This window comes from Pocillopora damicornis, chromosome 10 (genome assembly GCF_964200805.1).
Source record: "Pocillopora damicornis chromosome 10, jaPocDami1.2, whole genome shotgun sequence".
Lineage (NCBI taxonomy): Eukaryota > Metazoa > Cnidaria > Anthozoa > Scleractinia > Pocilloporidae > Pocillopora > Pocillopora damicornis.
In genome coordinates, this window is record NC_142679.1 from 21,065,761 (window position 1) to 21,085,722 (window position 19,962).

The following is a 19,962-nucleotide window of genomic DNA, read 5'->3' on the forward strand; positions in this document are numbered from 1 at the left end:
ATGTTATGTTAGCTCGACTTAAAGGGGTCTTTCAAAGAGACAGGGCAAGTCAGAGAGATATTCTTACATTTTACATCCATTGGACCACAAGGAAACCATTATAGTTTCGAAATCTTCGTTTTCTCTTCTTCGCATAGTCAGCCCCTTGAATCGTGAAATTTCTTTCAAGTGGCACAATATTAAAGATAAAGTTAAAGCTTTTCGACTCACTAGTTCTTTTTGGATTCACCATAGACATTTACAGAGTCATATTACATGTATCAAACCTATGTTAATTACGCTAAACACACCTGCTGTAAGCTTCAATTATGGGAGTAAAGAGGAAAACATAGAAGAGCGGCATGCCGAGTTTTTGTTCTCAAGAAGTAAGAAAACAAATTCCATTATATTTGGCTTGAAATCCTTGACATTAAGAAGTAACGCCACCGCTGAATGCCCAATTGTATGTATTGATGCTAAGTTGTTATGCTAATTTACTCCATAATCGTTTTTGACATTTTTCAATCGAAGGTTTATTCACAAGCACTTTGATAATGGTGCCATGACGACGTCGAATCGACCTTCGATTATATCGTGAGTGGCGATTATGTTTTGCTCGCTCATCCATCTAAAACTGTCATAAATTTGTTTGGGAAAGTGAAAGAGATCTTGCATTGTAAGGCAAAAATTATCCAAAGATTAGTTAAGGTCAGTCAAATTTTTATTTATTACATCCCGGTTTAGTATACACTGCTGTCGTCTGGAGGGAACATGTTTGTAGATACCGTAGTCAGCAAAGACACTACATTTCATACATTTAAATAGCGCTTACTCACGGCACTCGGTCATACTTGCTTAAGATGACATGTGCAAATTTCTGCAATCGTTGTGTATAAAAATATTGTTGCTTCCTCAAGATTCGTCAGTTCTTAGGGTTTTTTGGGGTATGATAAAAAAAAGCTGTTAATCCTTGGAAATAAGCTTAATTGCGTTTCCATACTTTTAAAGAAAGTAGCGAAATTAAAGCACAACCGGCGTGTTTTTGCCGGCCATTAATTTTGGCGAAAAACATTCAGCAAATATCAATAGATATCAGTGCCAAAGATAGATCAGTGAAAACATTCAAGGGTAATCATCTTTTTTTGATTCACTAATTTATTCAACTTCTATTAAAACAAATTATTTCAGAGTTACGGGCGAAGAATTGAATCGAACTGAATTCAAGACGGAGATTGAATTTCCGGGCGTATTATTAACAAATGCATGCATCAACAAACCTCTGAAATCTCTGTGAGCGGTAGCTATCGCACTTCTCTTAAGAGATCTCTCACCATAAATAACTAGAAAATAAATAAATATTGATAAAAGATAAAAGGGAAGAAAAGAGAAGAAAAGAGAAGAAAAGAGAAAACGACAGTAATTTTCCCAGTTTCATCCTCGAGAGCGTATTGAAGGCTGATGCAAAGTAACCACAAATAGTGTTACCCGCCGATTTTAGATTTTTATGTGTGACATTCGCCAAATTAAGTCGTCGAGAATTGGAAGAGACTTTAGAGTAGCGAATTTAGTTGTCAACTGAGGATGGATTTCTTCAAATGCTACTCTGTGACCCCGTGAGAAGTGTGGCGTGTTTTTATTCAGCTAATAGGAAGGCATGTTTTACCAAGTTGCGCATTATGAGTTTCTTACGCATCATGAAAGCTAGTCCCGGATGTTATGTTAGCATGCAGGCGAAAGCTTAAATGTTTTCATTTCAGCCGCTTAACCACGGCACCCAACTTCCTCGTTCTTTTTCATAGTTTGATCTCTTTATGCATCCTATTTCTCGGATACCATATAAACACTGTCACAAATGATTACTGGGTTACAAAGATGTTCCTGGTTTTGAAGAAATGCCAAGGCTGGCATATAAACAACCGCTCGACATAAGCAAACCTGACCACATACGGCGGTACAATGACCAAATGAAATAATTGTTTGGCATCTGTCATGAAAGCTTAATTTTGAATAGAAAGGAGAGTTAAACAAGTCAAGCCTGAGGTAAATCGAAGTGAAGATCAGAAGAAAAGTACCCGCATATGTTATTCAAAAGACATGAAGAGAGGATACGGAAGGAAAACCGGGAGAACTTCTCAATTCTACATTTAATTTGCCGGTTCGGTCCTAGTAACCAATGTAATTAGATTTGGTTTTGGAGTCCGATTTTACAACAGATGGGCATCGAATTATATTAGAGACGGCCCTGTTTCAGTTGAGATTATAAAGCGGAGCTAATTGTTTGATGAAAAGTGAAATTGAAATCAGAAACAAATGAACGAAAAAAAGGAATTATGGAATTATATCCGGAATATCAAGGTAGTTTTACATTATAGTGATACAACGTCTTTGCTCCTTTTTTTTTAGCTCGTGTTTATATTTTACTTATTTACATATATTTGACTTTCAGCACCATTGAAAGCTTTCATGCAACAAATGAGAGGTAATTACTTATTTTCAAATGTGACATTTACATTAACTACACCATGTTTACCTTTCAGGAGCCTTCTCAAAAATCAATATCATCATTTTTGAACCGAAGTAATTTCATTTATATTTGACATTCTTAGATCGCAGACGAAGAACAAATGTAAGCACAGTAACCAATTTGAAGTAAGGTAAATTTCACAGGAGACCAATAAGAATTCAATTTGAACGGCTGGAAAACGCGACTGTTCAAGTCGCGATTGGCTCTACCTTTGTATCTGATCAGTTGAAATGGTGAACGCGAGTTCGTCAGACCAATCTTACGGCGTTACAAAGCAACAATAACGGTTTACTCCCGATGTTGAATTGCTGTGGCTCCAAAGAAAGGTTGAGAGGCGACTATAAAATTTCACAGAAATTATCAGGAAGTAATGTGCTTGAACTTGACATTCGTTCGACTTATGAAAAAGCTCCAGCGGTGCTCTGTTTAATTTAAGGCAAGCAAGAAGTGAACTGAGATTGAAAAAATTTTTTGCGTCTGGGAAAATCCTGAAACTTTCTTGAATACTCCAATCAATCGAATTCTTCAGCACTTTAAAAAACGAGAAATCCAAATTATGGCTTTTATTAATTTTTATGTTATCATGGATTTATTCATTTATTTGATTCATCTTTTTCGAATTCAAAAACGTGAGTGTGGATGCGCTCTAATGAATTGAATTGTTCCAAGGTATTTGATTGCCAACAATGGAGAGGAATGTAATTTAAACCAACTTTCTACGACTAAATGCCTAATATACGAACGCGTAAAACTTATTTTCTATTAAGAGGGTAATAAGAATATAATAAGCAGAAGAAAACTCAATAATAGCGAGACCAACAGCACCCAGCTTTCGGTTAACTTCACAGACCGCTGAACAGACAAGAAAAGTAACGTAATAGGTAACTAAAAAATCCCAAACCTTAATAAGGATGGTCTGCTGCATATATTAAAATCCACGGTGCGAAAAGATGTACATATGATCTCTGAAAACATCTGCGTGGTTCAATTGATCCTCATGCTCTGTCTCAGACAAGTTGAACATTTTGGCAGGAATTCAAAACAAGCCGCTGTAAGAAATTAGGTCGGGGAATTTAGCTGATTTTGGTTGGTAAAATGATACCGTAGAAAGCTCTTTCTTCTCAGCCTGCTGGAGGTGAGGACTTCCATATTTTTCCAATTTTTTATGAGTTTAAATCATAAAGGATTTGCGAAAAAGCTTTCGTAAAGATGGAATTCAGATTAACACCGGCATAATGAACTACTACTGCTACTTCAAATTTTGTAGGTAATGCTGAGTTATGGGAGAAGCATGTCCATAAAAACAAAATTGATAAAAAAAAATTAAAAAAAAAGAATATATAGCAGTTGTTGTATTTTGATGAAACAGCGCCTTATGAACTATGCAGTCTTATTCAAACAGCTCTTTACTTGAATATGAAATCGATTCATCATTTGCACTTTTTGAACCGTCGCTAAAATTTGGATAGAAGAAAAAAATAATGTGGTGTTGTCTTTATAGCACGAGAAAATGCATGTCTTTACCCAGGGCGTCGAGGAAATTGGGTAATTTTTGATAAATATGGAGGGCATGAAACGCTGCATTTCAGGTGGCGGTTGCTGTGTCGTAAGAGAATTGAAGCATTGTATGATTGTCTGTACAGTGTTTAGGATATGTATGTACACAACATGCTTCACTTCGAGAACTCTTTGGCAGGTTACTTCTTGTCCGTAATACTTCCCGTGTGAATCTATTTAACAAATCAACCACAATTTTTTATTGTCTGTTCTTTCCCTGATCATTATGCGTCATAAAATATTCAGAGGACAAACAAAGAAGCCTCCTATGGATAGCTGCCTGATCGATTTCTTTTGCCAAGCTTTGATGGCCCCCTTCCTATGATACAAAATGATCAGACATTTTAGGGAGCATTGCTGAAAAAAAGGCACTTTAAAAATCTATTGTACAACCTCTCGAGACTGTTTTTGTTTCCGTATTTGCAATTCTCTTCCCGAGTCCAACGACCAATGGTTACTTTAATTAACATCAGTTTTGGTGTGACTATATCTTTGATTGACAAAATGGTGCAAATTAAATTTTCAAGCGAGGTGGCTTGTGGTTTACATTTAATAGCTCACCGCAAAATTTTGGTTGCTCATTGAGCATTCAAGGCCGTAAAAATCTTCATAAATATTTGACATCTCAGACGGGAGGAATTAGATGCTTTATCGTCAGATAGACGCAAATGCACTAACATTAATAGAAATACAATTGTTCCAGCCCGTATCAGGAAATCGTGGGCATTGATTACTGTAAAAATTTCACGGTGTTGTCAGTTTTAATTCACTGCCCCTGACTTGTAGCACGTAGCTGTACGTTTTCTTTTGTTGCATATTGATGTGATTAGAATTAGATTACTTGAATAAAGCCCTTAGTCTGATAGGTCTCATCAGGCAAACGATTTCTTTGCCTTATAGCGTTGGTGATGTTTTTATGGCATCGTGTCGAGGCAATTTGAAATTGGTGGTGAAAACAAGCCACAGACCTACCAGATATACTGAATAGAAGAGTTTTGTGGCCTCCTTAGTCACAGATTAGTCACAGGCGTTATTCATGATCGGAGCATGCCATCAAACACAAAAAAGTATTCCTTACTGATAAACATTAGGGCCCAGTTGTACAAAGGGCGGATAACGCTATCCAACGGAGAAATCGCTATCCAGCCGATAAGTGATGGCAAAACGTATAGCGTTATCTACCGGATAGAGAGTTATCCAGTGAATAGAGTTATCTGACCTTCGAACAACCTGGGCCTGCGCTATAGGAGTTGGTGGAAGGCAGCAGCAATCTTCCATAAAATTAACGGTTGTTTTTGATCGATTGCAATCTTGCAATTGTGACTAAGCAGATCACAGGTGGCCCAAGATCCAGCTGTGGGATGATCATCTTGCGAATTAAGAGTCATGGCGAAATTATAAGAGTTTGTATGGGAATATTTACGACCGCTCCTAGGAATTAAAAAAAGACAATCAAATTCTCAATAAAAATACCTCACCTTACTTCCACAGTGCATCGCTTGTCATCTGACCGCTTACTGTGTTGAAAAGAATTCATTTTAGCGAGTTATCCATTTCAAGGTTTACTACGCAAATAAGGGTTGTGGTTGGGGAATTGTGTTTGGGTAATTGTGGTTCGAACTTGAAAGCAATATAAAACTGAAACCTCGTGAGTCTCACTTAAGTTCGAACATTTTTGACGTCATTTCTATAATCAATAAGGTTACAGACCACGGGAAATTTTGATCGATTTGTTTAACTTACAAAGTGTGACAGAAATAGCAAATTAAAATGTCAAATGTTGATCCCCAACAAGATTGAAATTAACTTAAAGGTATACAAGAAAACTCGTTTAAAAATTAACAGATTTAGGTTTGTCTCTGTTCAGGTGATGCATAACCAGCATTGATCCTCTGCACGATGGTCGTGTCTGATACAGCTAATTACGTGATCACCACCATACTGTTAACGCTTGTCGCTGTGGACATTGCAGGAAATACATTGCTTTGTTTGATTATAAAACGACACCTTCAGATGAGGTAATCACTAGTTACACTCCACTCTTCTTATGTTCCTTCCTTCTACTTCTCTGTATTTCATAATAGATACAATTTTCGGCATAATCATGATGAACAAGGAAAGTTTTTAAGATTTACCACATAATACATTTATGGGTTGTCTCTTGTGTCTTTTACTTGACTGATATCTAGTAGAAATTCTTTTAACGTCAGTTATCTTAAATCTAGAATAAGTGTTTCTGATGTTTTAGAAAATGTTGATTCTTAGAAATTTCTGCAGCGAGTGAAACTCGTTTGATTACAAGTCAATGCTTTAATGCCTTTGGAATTTCGGTAACGGTATTTTACTTTACGAATAAAAGAAAACTCGATTATTATGTTCCTTATTGACCTTTCTGAGTTCGCTCTTTCACTCCAAAGGATTCCCATAAATTATCTACTCGTGAACCTGGCTATTTCCGATATCCTGTATGCAACATTTATCACACCAAAGATTGTTGTAAGCTTCAATATAGTACACCCGGATGGAACTGCAGGCTCAGTCCTCTGTAAGTTGGTGACAGGTGGAAATCTGGCCTGGCTTCCTGGAATCACCTCAGTTGTTACTTTGGTAGCTATTGCTGTTGAACGATATTATACTGTGCTTTATCCACTGGATCCAGATAGAAAGCTGACCCACCGTAAGCTTAAGGTGAGTTAAAAAACATTCCCGTTGACAAACCAGGTGAAAGTACTTTCTAAGGTCTCTGACAAGCTATTATTGAAAATAAATAATGTATCAGTATTTTCTGTTCGCGTCGAAGATTAATTTTCATGATCATAGATCTCTGGCTGTTTAAAAACACACTGGGAGAGTAATCCGATATCAGAACTTTAAACTACCAATCACTTCTAAGTCCCTCAAGAAATATCAGGGAAAGTTAACTTGGAATGGGTAATATTTGAAAATAAATTCATCTACGCACAGACTCAAAGGTGAAATTCTTTTGGACTTAGTAGGACTGAGAAAGAAAATATTCGTTTAAAACATTGATAGCAGAGCTAGCATAATCATCGTCAATTTCATTTACATGGTACAGCAAGACTGATTGTCACTCCTCATGCAATACGCATGGTCAGTATTCCTTATGCCGTCAGTGCATTTAACTGAATTAAACGTTTTTGATATTCTTAAGGACATATGTTATTCCTTAACTTGAAAAATATACTCTAATAAGAAACAATAAATGATTCTAAACGTATTAGAATTCGAATTTTTTTTAATTCTAAGGGTATGCATAGTCACTCGGGATAACCCCAAAAAAATCACACCTCGGATTAAAATATTTTGGAAGAAAATGAAACTGTTCCATGAATTTACTTTTCAGGTGATCGTCATTACTTCTTGGGTGTTCTCAATAATTTTCAACATACCAAAATTTCTCGTCAGGACATTTGATAACCAGAAAAATCATTGTGTGCAAACCTGGCCCAAAAAGTGGATGATTAAAGCCTACAGCTTGGCGTGGTTGTTTCTGGTTGTAGTTTCCGTTGGCATAATGATTGTGTTATACTCTAAAGTGGTATACACGTTATGGTGCAAACCCAATGATGGCAACCCACTAAACTATCAACAACGGGTGAGTTAATAATTTCAAATTATGTCTGGAATGGCTAAACAAATTCAGCTTATACAGAGCCAGTTTTGCTTGTAAGGCTAAAGTAGAGTTAAGTTAAAAATAATCCTCTTTGTGGTCATTTGTTAGAACTCCATTGAGATTCACGGCATGAAATCGCAAATTTACGCATCTTTAACTCTTGCGTAAAGAAACGTAAATATAAAGCCTCTTCTTTACGGACAAGTTCCGCGTAATTGCAGAGAAAGCGTAAAGACTGCGTAAAGGATATTAAATGTTCGTAAAGGATAATGATCAAGATGGATATAATTAACCACTTTCTATTTGGAGAAATACTCAAAGAAGTGAAATAATTATGGCTCATCCATACCGAAGTATTTTGACCAGTTTCGCTTTTAACATTTAACGCGTCTTTAATATTCTTTACGCATCTTTACTCGCTGTCCTTTACGAACCTTTAACATTCTTTAACATTCTTTACGCAAAATCAATCTTTAAGCGCCGTTAATTCTCTTTACGAATCTTTAGTGTTCCTCAATGACCCTTAACTTTTCCTTTGCACAACCAGTCTTTAATTCTCTTTCTGCATCTGTATTCTGTCTTTTACACCGGTTCTAAACTTTCTGTTCGCATGAATATGTTTAAACTACCTTTTTTTTAACGCGCCTTGAAACTCATGGTCAGGGAGTTGTCGTGATGAGACAATCATGTTTTTTTCCCATAAAATGGACCTTGCAATGACGTGTGGAAGCGTGATGCTCTAATGTTTGTAATAATAAGCTTGTCGAACTTCAAGATCCGGCTGTCAATGGTTCTAGCATTGTTTTAGTCCTCGGGACGTTTGATGAAGAGTCCCTGGGGACGAAAATACATAGAAACGAGGCTGCCGCAGATCGGCGGGAGAGTATAACGGGTACTTAATGTTAATAACTGAGTTTAAAACGTAAATTAGCCACCGTTAAGAGTTCAAAGGCTGATATTTCGAGCGTTAGGCCTTCGTCAATCGCTCTGATGAAGGTCTAACGCTCGAAACGACAGCCTTTTAACTCTTTATGGTGGCTAATTTACGTTTTCAACTCAGCTGTTGACACTAAATTACGCCTTTAATTCCGACGATTCTTCCGACAAGCTCGGTACTGTTTGATAAAGGGTCGTGTTCACGAGACTGCAATGAGCCTATCAGAAGGTGAGACATCATATATTTGTATTCATGGCGCGAATATTAGCGTCCTTTTGGCGTCGTTTGCGATTACTCCTGGCTTTACTTTTGGCGTCGTTTACGATTACTCCTGGCTTTACTTTTGGCGTCGTTTGCGATTACTCCTGGCTTTACTTTTGGCGAGTGAAGTGATCAGTGGACTCTTTTTCTTTCCAAATTTCAATTTCAAGAATTTCCGACCACATCAACGTGAGCGACAGTTTTACTGAGTTACTGGACGATTCTTTAAAAGAAAATCAATCATTAAGAGAGCAATTGAGGCAGCGCGATGAAGAAAATGCCTTAACGTGCGAAGAGCTTTCAAACAAAGCGAACTCTTCGTGTAAACTTGTCGCCGAGAACAACTCGGGCAGCAAGGAAACGAAATCAAAGAAAGGTAACTCAAAGGTCCATGTGCCTACAAGCGGTGCGAAACCAATGAGACATTTTGTATATCTATGTAAAAATATTTATATTTATGATATTTGTATTTTTCAGTTCTTTCCCGTGTATATATAAAGCTCTGGCTACGTTACTGTGAAAATTACAAAATCAAGTTAAAGAGTTATGACAATAAAATAAATTTCAATGTATAAAACACGTGTTGTTATATATGGGTCAGTCCTTGAAAGGCATGTACGGCATCGTTTTACAGAAGCGTAAAATATCGCAAACGTTCTCGATACGACTTTTGGCAATACGCGCTAAGATAGCACATTACGTTGATGTTGTCACGAGCTCACATTTTTTATGGTCTGATTAGCAAAAGGGAATGTTGCCCAAAAATTCAGACAACTGCAAAATGACAAATGGGCATGTAAATATTTCCCATTTACGATAGTTTAATAACGCGTAAAGATCGCCTTTCTGATCGCTTTACAGTTGCCGTAAAATATCGTTAATATTCTCTATACGACTTTTTACAAGGCACGTTAAGATAACGTTTTTAGTCTCTCTCCGTGATCTTTACGTACTATCGTTTTCAATGCGTAAAGATATTCTTTACGAGGGTGTAAAGAAGTTCGTAAAGACGCGTAAAGAGGATCTTAACGCTTACTTTACGGCATCTTAACGGATTCGTAAATTTATAATTTCATGCTGTGATTACTTTTAATTTGTACAAGCATGCGCATGACGAGTGTTTACCGCAAGGTCTGCAGCTGGGTCGCAAAAATATGCTACAGAGTTTTCATTTAATTCTTAGCCTAGAAGTCTCGAAGAATCATGCTGTCAACTTTACTAAGCACTCACTCCCTTGTAGTGAACAGAAAAATAAAATAATTGTAAGCCTTGATATCGATCAGAAAATTATTGGTCATAGCATCTGAGCTGACAATATTTTCCCTTTCTATATATTTGATTCACAGAGTGTGCTTAAGGTACGGAAACGCGTCACTTTGATGGTCCTAACTGTCAGTGTCATATTTGCGATTTGTTGGGGAGCAGAGTCAATTGAATACGTCCTAAGATTTCTCACGACTCTAAACATCACGTTCGTCCATATTACTATCGTTGACATGTTGGTGTTGTTTAATTCAGCTGTCAATCCATTTGTATATGCCCTCCTGAACCATCAATTCAGACAGAAGATCAGTGGAGTGCTGTGCTGCAAAAGTTCTGTGATAGCACCCAGGCCTCGAGCTGAAACCGGTACGGAGGAAAGTGTTGCTGATGAAACTAGGCTTTAGTTTCTTAAGCAGCTGATGACACATGGCTCAGAAGCTATTAAAGTAATTTAGTCCTCCCTTGTTTTTAAGTTGGTCAATCATCCTCTTTAGAGGAAGAAGACTACATGCACTAGAAAACTGAGCCAAAGCTGTATTTGAGCGCGGAATCTTTGTTTACAGTCGGTATGGATCATTGGATGCGAAGGAGTCAAATTGAAAATCATGTGTGCCCAACCAGCTATCTTTTTCCAGAAAGAAAGCTGAATAAAACTGAACAAAACTTGAACAAAACTTGAGTAGTGTTAGAGCTTCAATATTACCAGTAAAGTACATTTTTACCTTTACATACTGTGGTACAGCAATTCCACTATCGATTATAAGATAAATCAAAATGTCAGGCTAGAAAAAATATACATATTACCCGAAGAAAAGATCAATAGCCGAAAATACGCTCGAGTAAAGATAGATATAAGCTAATAGTATGCTATTCTTCTAGTCAGAATTCATTATTCGCGGTAACGGACGTAATTCCGGCTTGCAGCAGCTTTTGAAATAGCATAATCATCGCATTCGCAGGCCTTATATCAAGCTGAATTTTTTTCATGCGAATGGTCGATGTTAATGTTGTTTAGCCAAAATATTTTAACAAGTATAAGCTGAAGTTTGTCAACAACGTGAAATAAGGTAAGTTGTTAACAGTCATATTTACTGTAAGTTGAGCTTAGTACAAATATCGTTTTATAATTAAAAAAAAAATTCCCAAAAAGGCAGATGAAAACAAGTCTAAAAAACAAAACACAGGAAAAAAAGAGAGAAAAAAAAAGAAAAAAAAGAAAAAGAGAAAAACGGAGAAAGGAATGGAAGACAGGAAACTCTGAGGAGTTCCTTACTTTCATCCCAAAATCTTAGTTCTAATCGATCCTTCTAATTCTCTCTAGAGATTTAATAGCTGCCATAGCTAAACATTTTAATCGAGCATATTATTCCTTTCTAATAGAGTGAATTCGTAGAACCCGTTTATTTTATGCTAATGATTTTCACTGAGAAGAACAATAGGCCATTTCCAAATTACCGTTAGTTTCATTTTCAAAGCGAGCCCTGATGCTTATCCTTTCATATGATTTTAAGTTTCCATTCACAAGCAAATTAAACACATTTTCATACCAATGGTTGAGCACCAGGCAAAAGCCAAGCGTTCTCCACTGTTCCTAATTGTCCTCCTCTTAATCATTTATTGACAAACTCATGGGCATATAACGAGTCCACTCTATTGAATGAGAGATATACATTATATAGATATCTTTTCATAGCAGCTCATTCATATCATTGTTTGCATACAATATACAAACAATGGGTGGCTATGACCGGATAACCATTAAATATTTGAAAATAAAAGACTCGTTGAAACACTTGATAGAATAAATAACTTTTACATTGACGAATAAAGATAAAAAAAAGCACGAGTGGACGACATCAAACTTGATTTGAACATCTAATAACAGCATGAGGAAAGAAACTGGATTACTAGCGATCGTATATCTGTTATTTCATGCAATTTAAATCCTGACGCATCTTTAACAGTCATCTTAATTTAAGAACTTCATCAATCATTTGACTTCTTCTACGTAAAGAACGAGACTTTTCCCATCACTACCACAATGATGTAGTTAAAATTTAGGTCCTTATTTATGCTAATTATTGGTAGAATAATGTTTTTATGCACTGTTTTCGGAAAATAATGACATCCTCGCATGCATGCTCTCTTTCATGTTCTAGACCTCAACAACACCTCTCGCACGCTCGAATCTCGTGAGCCTCGCCGCTCGTGCCGCACTGCTAATACTAGCACGCCCGTGGGCTAAACGTCAGCGAGCGTAATGTGATCTGGTAAGTTAAAGTGCTTCAAAAAAGTACAGTGTAAAAAATTCAGTGTATACCTTACTGGACCATCAATTCAGAGAAAATATTAGGGGAGTGATTTGCTGCGCAAGTACTGCTACTGCACCACTTAAAAGAATGGGGAAAACATTAATAGCCCTTATATTATCAGAAAATGCAACCAAGCCCGTGGTTGCAACCGAGCCACTTCAACGACATGAACGTAGCTTGCATCAAATTTTGAAACCTTCTTCACAAAAGCACTAATAAGAATACTATTTGAACGAGAACATTTGAAGTGCTTTGTCTAATCGGCTTACCAAAGTTGAAATTAATTTTGAACTGTGCATTCTCTTAAAAAGGTAAAGAATGGTTACTTGTCACATAGAGGAATAAAGAATGAGTTACCGATGCCAAAATTGTCTTGATCACTTACCAACACCCCAAGGTCATCGCATTTCCGTAATATTTCGAAATATTGACAAAGTGAAACATTACCTTGACAGTTATCTTGATGTTAACATCTGAATAAACCTTTATTTATTTGACGTCTACTGCCAAACACCCGATATCTGATGTAGAAAACGTGACTTTTACAATAACTCCTACAAACTGGTAGTTTCTCGAAGTTCGTGAACATGTTCTGAGTCATAGCAAGACTGGGCACCATCTAAGTTAGAATCTTAGCATCAACGACGGCTGAAAGTCTTGTCCTCGGGCAAAAAATGATTACTTGGACAATGGTTTTCTAAGGTGGGTTTACACGTACAGCGTGACGAACGATAACACGACGAATTCCCCATTACTTGATTGTGGTTTACATCCATATTTTGGGGTTAGGAGCGCTTTCGTCCCACTATTTAGGCCAAATTCTTTGTCGTAATTACTCTTTCATACAGAGGGATAAATGCGTGCATGCTAAGCACTCTTACAATACATGTAAGTTCAACAAAAATCTGACGTTTCGAGCGTTAGCCCTTCGTCAGAGCGATAGACGAAGGGCTAACGTTCGAAACTTCTTTTTTTTTTTACTCTTTACGGTGTCCAATTTACGTTTTCAACTCAGATGTTAACACTAAATTACCTGCTATACTCTTCCACCGACGCAGCACCACAGTTTCTCTAGAAACTTAGACCCTTTATTCAAGTTTAACAAAGTTTGCCTCCTATCGAATTTAGGACCTTACTACCACCGATCTGTTGGATTTACCTTTCTGAATGTGACATAGAGAATCTATGTGGTATGCGGGTATTTTAACAGGAGCTTATTAAGAGCGACATTTAAGGGCTATAGAGTACATTTATAGACTCAAGCGGACAGTTTCTTATGATGCAGTAAAAGAGCATTCATCCAGTTCATTAAACTGAGGTAAGGCTATTTACTATTTTAATCACGAGTTTATATGTCTTGAATATTTAGAGGGTACTGATCATGACCCAGGGGAAATGAAAGCGTTCTTAAGCGTTAATGGATTTCCTCACGCCAGACTAATAAATTTAAATATAACACGGAACTTGTTAAAGTGCACTTTCTTGAAAATTTCACTTTTCAAATTTTTCATCTTCCGATAAACACCAATGTTTCAGCTCTTATAGTTGATGTTTTTATTTTTTTCTCTCCCTTTCTCTGTCTTGTATCTGTCTGAACACAAAGGTCACAGAGAATCCGGCTGGTTGCTATCTTAACTCAAATCCAGTGCGCGTCTTTTTGAAAATTCAAGTGATGCTCTCTTTAATTAATGGCCTCATCAAACTTAAGCTGTTTCCATATGGCTCCAACGTCAGAGTTCAAGGGTCATGAATCAATATCATTTAAAGAGGGGGACGTTGGGATTTCGGTTTTGTGATTTTGGCTATTTCTTTTATCGAATATTTTGTTTTTGTGCTGAAAAAATTAGGTTTTTTGGTTTTGGTGTCTCTATCGGTTTTTCCTTTGTGGGGCATTTGGTTTCCAGTTTTCGGAAGAGATACTAGCGGTTTTTCAGATGTGATGTCCTATTTAGTTTGTGGTTTTCCCATTTCCCAATCATGAATGTTCATTTTCTGCATGGGTTTTTAATTCATTGCACCAGAGCCCATCTTGATTGTACTTTGTTTTAATATTGTAAACTCCGCCGTTTAGTTTCATCGTTGCCTTTGCATGTTAGGACGGTAGACATTTTGCAGTCAAATCTTCCGATGAAATCTCAATAAATCAAGAAATTTTAAGTCATGATTACATTTGTAAAAATTGTCGTAATTCAGCCCTCGAGCTGCAAGGGTAATTTTAATAAAACTATCTATCATATAAGTTTTCCTAATTCAAACCTCTTGAGAAAATGGCGGTTTTGTATGCGGTTTCAGGTTTTGATCTGCTGCGGGTTTTCCGGTTTTGGCTGTTTTTTTGTGCGGTTTTGTGGTTTCTTGTGGAACCAATGCCCCCTTTAAAGCATGCCATTTAAACAAGGTGGAGATTACTTTTTGCAGTAAAGTGACATCGAGAGACTCTTAGTTTAGCCATTATTATAGAATCACGCTAAACATTTTGGTATTCATGTCTTTGGTTAAGAATTTTCAAGGGATTTGATTCTCATCTGGAAACTGATTCGATAATTTTTCAGAAAATCATGATTAATCTAATTAATGATAATTTTCTGAGAAATAATCAAGTCAGAAGAGCATGAATAAAGAATGATTTATACATTGGCAATCTATCAATCACTTCTAATCTATGTTTTTTGAAACTACGTATCAGAATCGCGGTACGCTTATCCCAATGTGCTGACCTTCTATACCCTGAAGATATATTCACTTGTAGATCAAAAGTGTTTCTGTGGCTTTTTCCTACCAGGTTGATTTGTCTCACAGCTCATCTCGAGAAAATGCCTGAATCAATTGCCCTGACAATTATAATCGTCATACTCGTCACTGCAGACATTGTGGGGAATTCACTTGTCTGTTTGATTGTGAAAAAGCACAGAGATATGAGGTACCAACACTAGTAGAAACCGCATTTTTAGATTTAAGATAAGTTGTTACGTATGAATATCTTTTTCGTTCTACAAATGGAAGATAAGTCATTGCAATTAATTGCCGTTGGTAGTTTTAGAGTCCAAGATTATTTAGAAGGCCGGGATTTAAGACGGGCGAAGAGAACTCAACTTCCGCTGGGAAATCTTTGAGTTTTTGCATACGTGCTCGACTATGCATAAAACGACATAATTGATACCCTTTATTATTTTAAGACCTTAGCAGATGTCAGCAATAAATTATAAAGTACTTATTCAATGTTTTGATGATTCTGAAGGACTCCCATAAATTACCTGCTTGTGAATCTGGCTGTGGCAGATATCATGTTTGCGACTTTTCTGGCGCCAACAGTAATATTCAGCCTCGCTTTAGATCATCCAGATGGCACTACTGGTTCCGTGTTATGCAAATTAGTGACTGGTGGAAATGTGGCATGGATAGGAGGTGCGTCATCTATTGTCACCCTCGTCATAATCGCCATAGAACGTTATTACGCAGTCGTACATCCCTTTGAAAGTCAAAGAAAACTTAGCAAGCGTAGACTGAAGGTGAGTCTGTAAGGACAGATAACAGATCAACGATAATAATCTTTCGATTTAATCACATGTAAGTGCAGGGGGATTTCTGATATGTTTTTAAGAAGGTAGTTTCTAAACATCTCAATTGGACTGAACCAATATCTTCAACGATAGCTAATGTAGCTTTGTGATATGCTGACTTCAATATCTTACTTTTTACACAGCTAATTATCCCGTGTTCTTGGACATTCTCTTTAATTCTTACCACCCCTTTATTTCTGGTAAGAAATAGGAAGGGCAATTCTTGTGAACAACTGTGGCCTGAGGATTGGATGGCTAAGGCTTATAGTTCGGTTTGGTTAGTCTTAGTAATAATTACTTTGGCGTTAATGGTTGCCTTATACACCAGAGTTGTGAACGCTTTGTGGTGCAAACAGGACAATTCACCAACCAACATACAGAAGGTAAGCGCTCACTAAAAAAAATAATTTTGTATATGCGTGTTTCTTTGGGTCCAAAGCCCAAAGCCCAAAGCCCAAAGCCCAAAGCCCAAAGCCCAAAGCCCAAAGCCCAAAGCCCAAAGCCCAAAGCCCAAAGCCCAAAGCCCAAAGCCCAAAGCCCAAAGCCCAAAGCCCAAAGCCCAAAGCCCAAAGCCCAAAGCCCAAAGCCTCCCCATGCCGAGAATCTTAACGTTTCCTGCCCCTGAGTATCACCCGGCTTGTTACTTCTTATGAGCCACTTAATTCAAAGTTCTCCTTACAATGATCCCCAACCAAAGCACTTAGCCGTCGAACGATTTCTCCTAGTAAGCGCCGGGGGGCAGGGGAGGGGGGGGGGGAGAGAGAGAGCAGCACGGACTCATATTCCCGCACAGCAGCTATGTGATAGTCTGAGGTCCTATGTGTTAGATCTCCTCCTGCTACGAATGTGTCGCCACAAATATTGCATCGTCCCTTATTTGATTCCATTATTCACTTTTTTCTTTAACGCAGGGCGTCATGAAGAGCCGCAAACGTGCTACCTTTATGGTAGTTACTGTTAGTTTTCTCTTTGGAATTTGCTGGGGAACAGAATCAGTAGAATTTTTCTTGAGAGCATATACATCTCTTGACATCAGTTCTCTTCACGTGGCTATAGCTGACACAATGGTTGTGTTTAATTCGGCACTTAACCCGTTTATATTCGCTCTCATGAATCATCAGTTCAAGGAGAAGATAAAACGGATGTTCATCTGTGACAATCCCACGATGGCACGAATTCATGCTGCTGAAAACCTCAAAATGATTCAACTTAACAAACAACCAACCAACAACATCGCCACCCAGTATTTATCGCATTCAAATTTTCCTTGAAGGAAAAAGACGTTATGCTAAAAAGTAAAACACTCAGAGCTCTGCTGTCCTATTTTAAGGAGAGCATTCTAGGCTAAAACGCTAGCAGTGCTTGATTCCGGTTGGCTAGTTTCCCTCATGTTCCCTCGAATTCCTAGTTTGATTTCCAAGAAACACAAGGAAATGTACTGTAGATGTAATTGAGTAAAGATGACTGTGAATATCATGTTCTAAATCATGTTATATACCAGAGTGTTTCGTTCTAAAGTTTTCTTAGGTCTCCTGTCGGAGGAATATCTCCTATCAAATAGTCACCACCGAGGGAAAGAGTTTTGACTTTTTGGATTCTGGAGGGCTGATTATTTTCAACATTATTTTGTCGTCACGGCAAGGGAATGATTAAAGAACTTAATTGTGTACCTTGGCGAAAAATTGGATATATTATTATAGAATGGCACTGATCTAGCCCTGACTACAACCGAATAATTACAAAAAGAATGTCACCTTATTTTTTGTAACTCAGGATAAAACTAATGAATACGAAACCGGGAACAGCTTCTCCAAAGAATTGCTTTTCAGGTCATTATCTGCATGGCCGATCCTTTCTTGCACTATACCTTATCGCATTTTAAGTTTAGTGGAAAGAAACCTTTGGGGAAGAAGTTTATATCATAAAAAATTGATTTCCAAATGGGGATTTCGAAACCTTCTTTTCATAATTAGGTCTCAATTCCGAACGGACAGATATTTCGTAACGGATTTTAAACAAAAATTCCATCATGGTCGTGGTTCATGTATGTGGCGTTATTGCAACTGCTAGAGCGTCAAACTGAGTATAAACTTGGAGCGTCTGTGCTGCTGGGTGATAGATTTTTTCCAATTGAAATTTCCAAATCCCAATTATCGCATCACAGTCAATTATTAGGTAACTAAAAACCTTTATTTAGATATGATAATGAGTAAAGCGTATATAAGGACAACACTAAAAGTAAAGCAAATAAATAAGAATGAAATATGTGTACAATTTAAATAAAGTTGAGTAAATTGTAGTTATATCTAAGATAAATGTATAATTTGAACCCTCCTCAATCTAGTTTCGTAAAATTGCACAAGTTGAAAATGTTTGTTTTCGCCATTTTATTGTTTTGATTACGCCTTAGTGTCGTTCGTGCTGGAAAGAATGTGCTCGTGCAAATGAAGCAGTTTTGGGGTAATATTTTTGCAATGCCACTGTTGCTGACCCATTTTAAAAAGTACAATATTGGGGCAAATGAGTCAAACTTATCGATCGAATCCACCTAATTTTCAAGCTGACATCTCGATAGACGTACATTTCACGAGTCATCTAGGCATTGAGAGTATTCCTGAATAAATGAACACCACCAAATGTAAGTCTCCGGAGTCAAAGGCAACATTCTATACGCAACCAAAGTGACCTCCCAAACTTTATGGCATATGTGTTTTAGTATGGTACACTGACCGCTGGAAAAACCAACACAATTCTTGGAATTAATCACTTGGCATTTCTAAACAAACATCGAATATACTCAATAAGTTTCATTTGTATGGAGTTTTCGGTGGCATTTTTGTAAAAATTTCTTACTGCTGGTCATAAAATCCATTAAGACCGTAGCCGGCAGTGTAACTACATGCCAGGAATTTCTAAGTGGCGACAACCGAGCGATATTATAGGATGCACAAGCTCGGAGAATTTGTCCACTCAAAGAAAAATTAGTTTTTGGAATCGCTTGACATTTCTAAAACTAACGTCTAATATTATTTACAAGTTTGAAGGAACTACAGTTTATTTAAAACCGTGCGTGGCTGCCGGGCATTTAGCCACATAACCTCTCTATTCCTAAATAGAAAGTGAAATTATGCTCTATTTTGATAACAGATGAAATCAGGTATGTTAACGACTATAACCTGGTCTCTATACCCTTATTTTCCTTAGCAGCTTTGGCTTGGGTGCTACAGAAGCACTTGGGCAGCAGATCACTCCCCTGATTTTTTGTCTGAACTGATGGCTCATTAGGGTATAAACGAAAGGGTTGACGGCTGCATTGAACAACACCATCATGTCAACAATGGCAATGTGCACAAAGCGGATGTTGAGGGAGGTCATATTCCTTAGGATGTATTCAATTGACTCTGCTCCCCAGCAAATTGCAAAAAATGACACTGACTGTTATTACCATCAAGGTGACCCGTTTCCGAACCCTCAACACACCCTGTAATTAATAAAAAAAAAAGGAAATTCTGGTAAATGCAGAATCAAGTCCTTGATTTCTCACCAAGGCTTCTTTCTCAGTAAAAGTCAAAGCAACTGAATATGTGATCGATGGGAGTGTTCGTAATCTAAATAAACTCCGCTTTTGCCCGACGATTTCCATTTAGGTTCCTATAGTCTGCAGATTGGACGTAATCATCAACTGCCGTAATCCCCTAAATTTACATGACTTTATGACGCGAAATCCCTCCTTGTCATGCTAAAACAAATTTTATAATCTTCAATTCCATGAAAGGTAATGGCATAGAGGAAGGAAAAACAGTTCTGAACTCTTGTCTAGGCCAGGGCAATAACTAATGGGCAATTGATTTTTAAGAATCTCGATTCGAAAAGTTATTCATGCTAGTATACTCTGAGAGTAACTTGGGTGATGAATTCTTGATATTAAATGAGAAGAA

The 19,962-nt window shown here is 37.3% G+C and overlaps 2 protein-coding genes across 3 annotated transcripts; both read left to right on the forward strand.

Moving 5' to 3' along the window:
* Positions 1 to 475: 475 nt before the first annotated feature.
* On the forward strand, positions 476 to 11,946 carry LOC113666704 (pyroglutamylated RF-amide peptide receptor). 2 transcript variants are annotated; one of them, XM_089185365.1, is made up of 5 exons: positions 476 to 687; positions 5,928 to 6,078; positions 6,478 to 6,748; positions 7,425 to 7,676; positions 10,239 to 11,946. In XM_089185365.1, the coding sequence occupies exons 2-5, from the start codon at positions 5,960 to 5,962 to the stop codon at positions 10,557 to 10,559; spliced, it is 963 nt and encodes a 320-aa protein (XP_089041491.1). In that variant the 5' UTR covers positions 476 to 687; positions 5,928 to 5,959; the 3' UTR covers positions 10,560 to 11,946. The 2 variants fall into 2 exon arrangements, with proteins under 2 accessions (XP_089041491.1, XP_089041492.1); XM_089185366.1 differs by lacking the exon at positions 476 to 687 and adding an exon at positions 3,526 to 3,638.
* A 3,222-nt stretch (positions 11,947 to 15,168) lies between these two features.
* Positions 15,169 to 18,323, forward strand: LOC113666727 (QRFP-like peptide receptor). Its single transcript, XM_027182515.2, has 4 exons — positions 15,169 to 15,384; positions 15,703 to 15,973; positions 16,168 to 16,407; positions 16,936 to 18,323. The coding sequence occupies exons 1-4, from the start codon at positions 15,278 to 15,280 to the stop codon at positions 17,293 to 17,295; spliced, it is 978 nt and encodes a 325-aa protein (XP_027038316.2). The 5' UTR covers positions 15,169 to 15,277; the 3' UTR covers positions 17,296 to 18,323.
* The last annotated feature ends 1,639 nt before the right edge of the window (positions 18,324 to 19,962 follow it).

What these genes read in the sequence shown, in the direction of transcription:
- LOC113666704 (XM_089185365.1), top strand. Translation starts at nt 5,960, where the DNA reads ATGGTCGTGTCTGATACAGCTAATTACGTGATCACCACCATACTGTTA. An exon ending in TGACCCACCGTAAGCTTAAG is followed by an intron (nt 6,749 to 7,424) that starts GTGAGTTAAAAA and finishes TTTACTTTTCAG; the next exon opens with GTGATCGTCATTACTTCTTG. An exon ending in CACTAAACTATCAACAACGG is followed by an intron (nt 7,677 to 10,238) that starts GTGAGTTAATAA and finishes TTTGATTCACAG; the next exon opens with AGTGTGCTTAAGGTACGGAA.
- LOC113666727 (XM_027182515.2), top strand. Translation starts at nt 15,278, where the DNA reads ATGCCTGAATCAATTGCCCTGACAATTATAATCGTCATACTCGTCACT. An exon ending in TTAGCAAGCGTAGACTGAAG is followed by an intron (nt 15,974 to 16,167) that starts GTGAGTCTGTAA and finishes CTTTTTACACAG; the next exon opens with CTAATTATCCCGTGTTCTTG. An exon ending in CACCAACCAACATACAGAAG is followed by an intron (nt 16,408 to 16,935) that starts GTAAGCGCTCAC and finishes TCTTTAACGCAG; the next exon opens with GGCGTCATGAAGAGCCGCAA.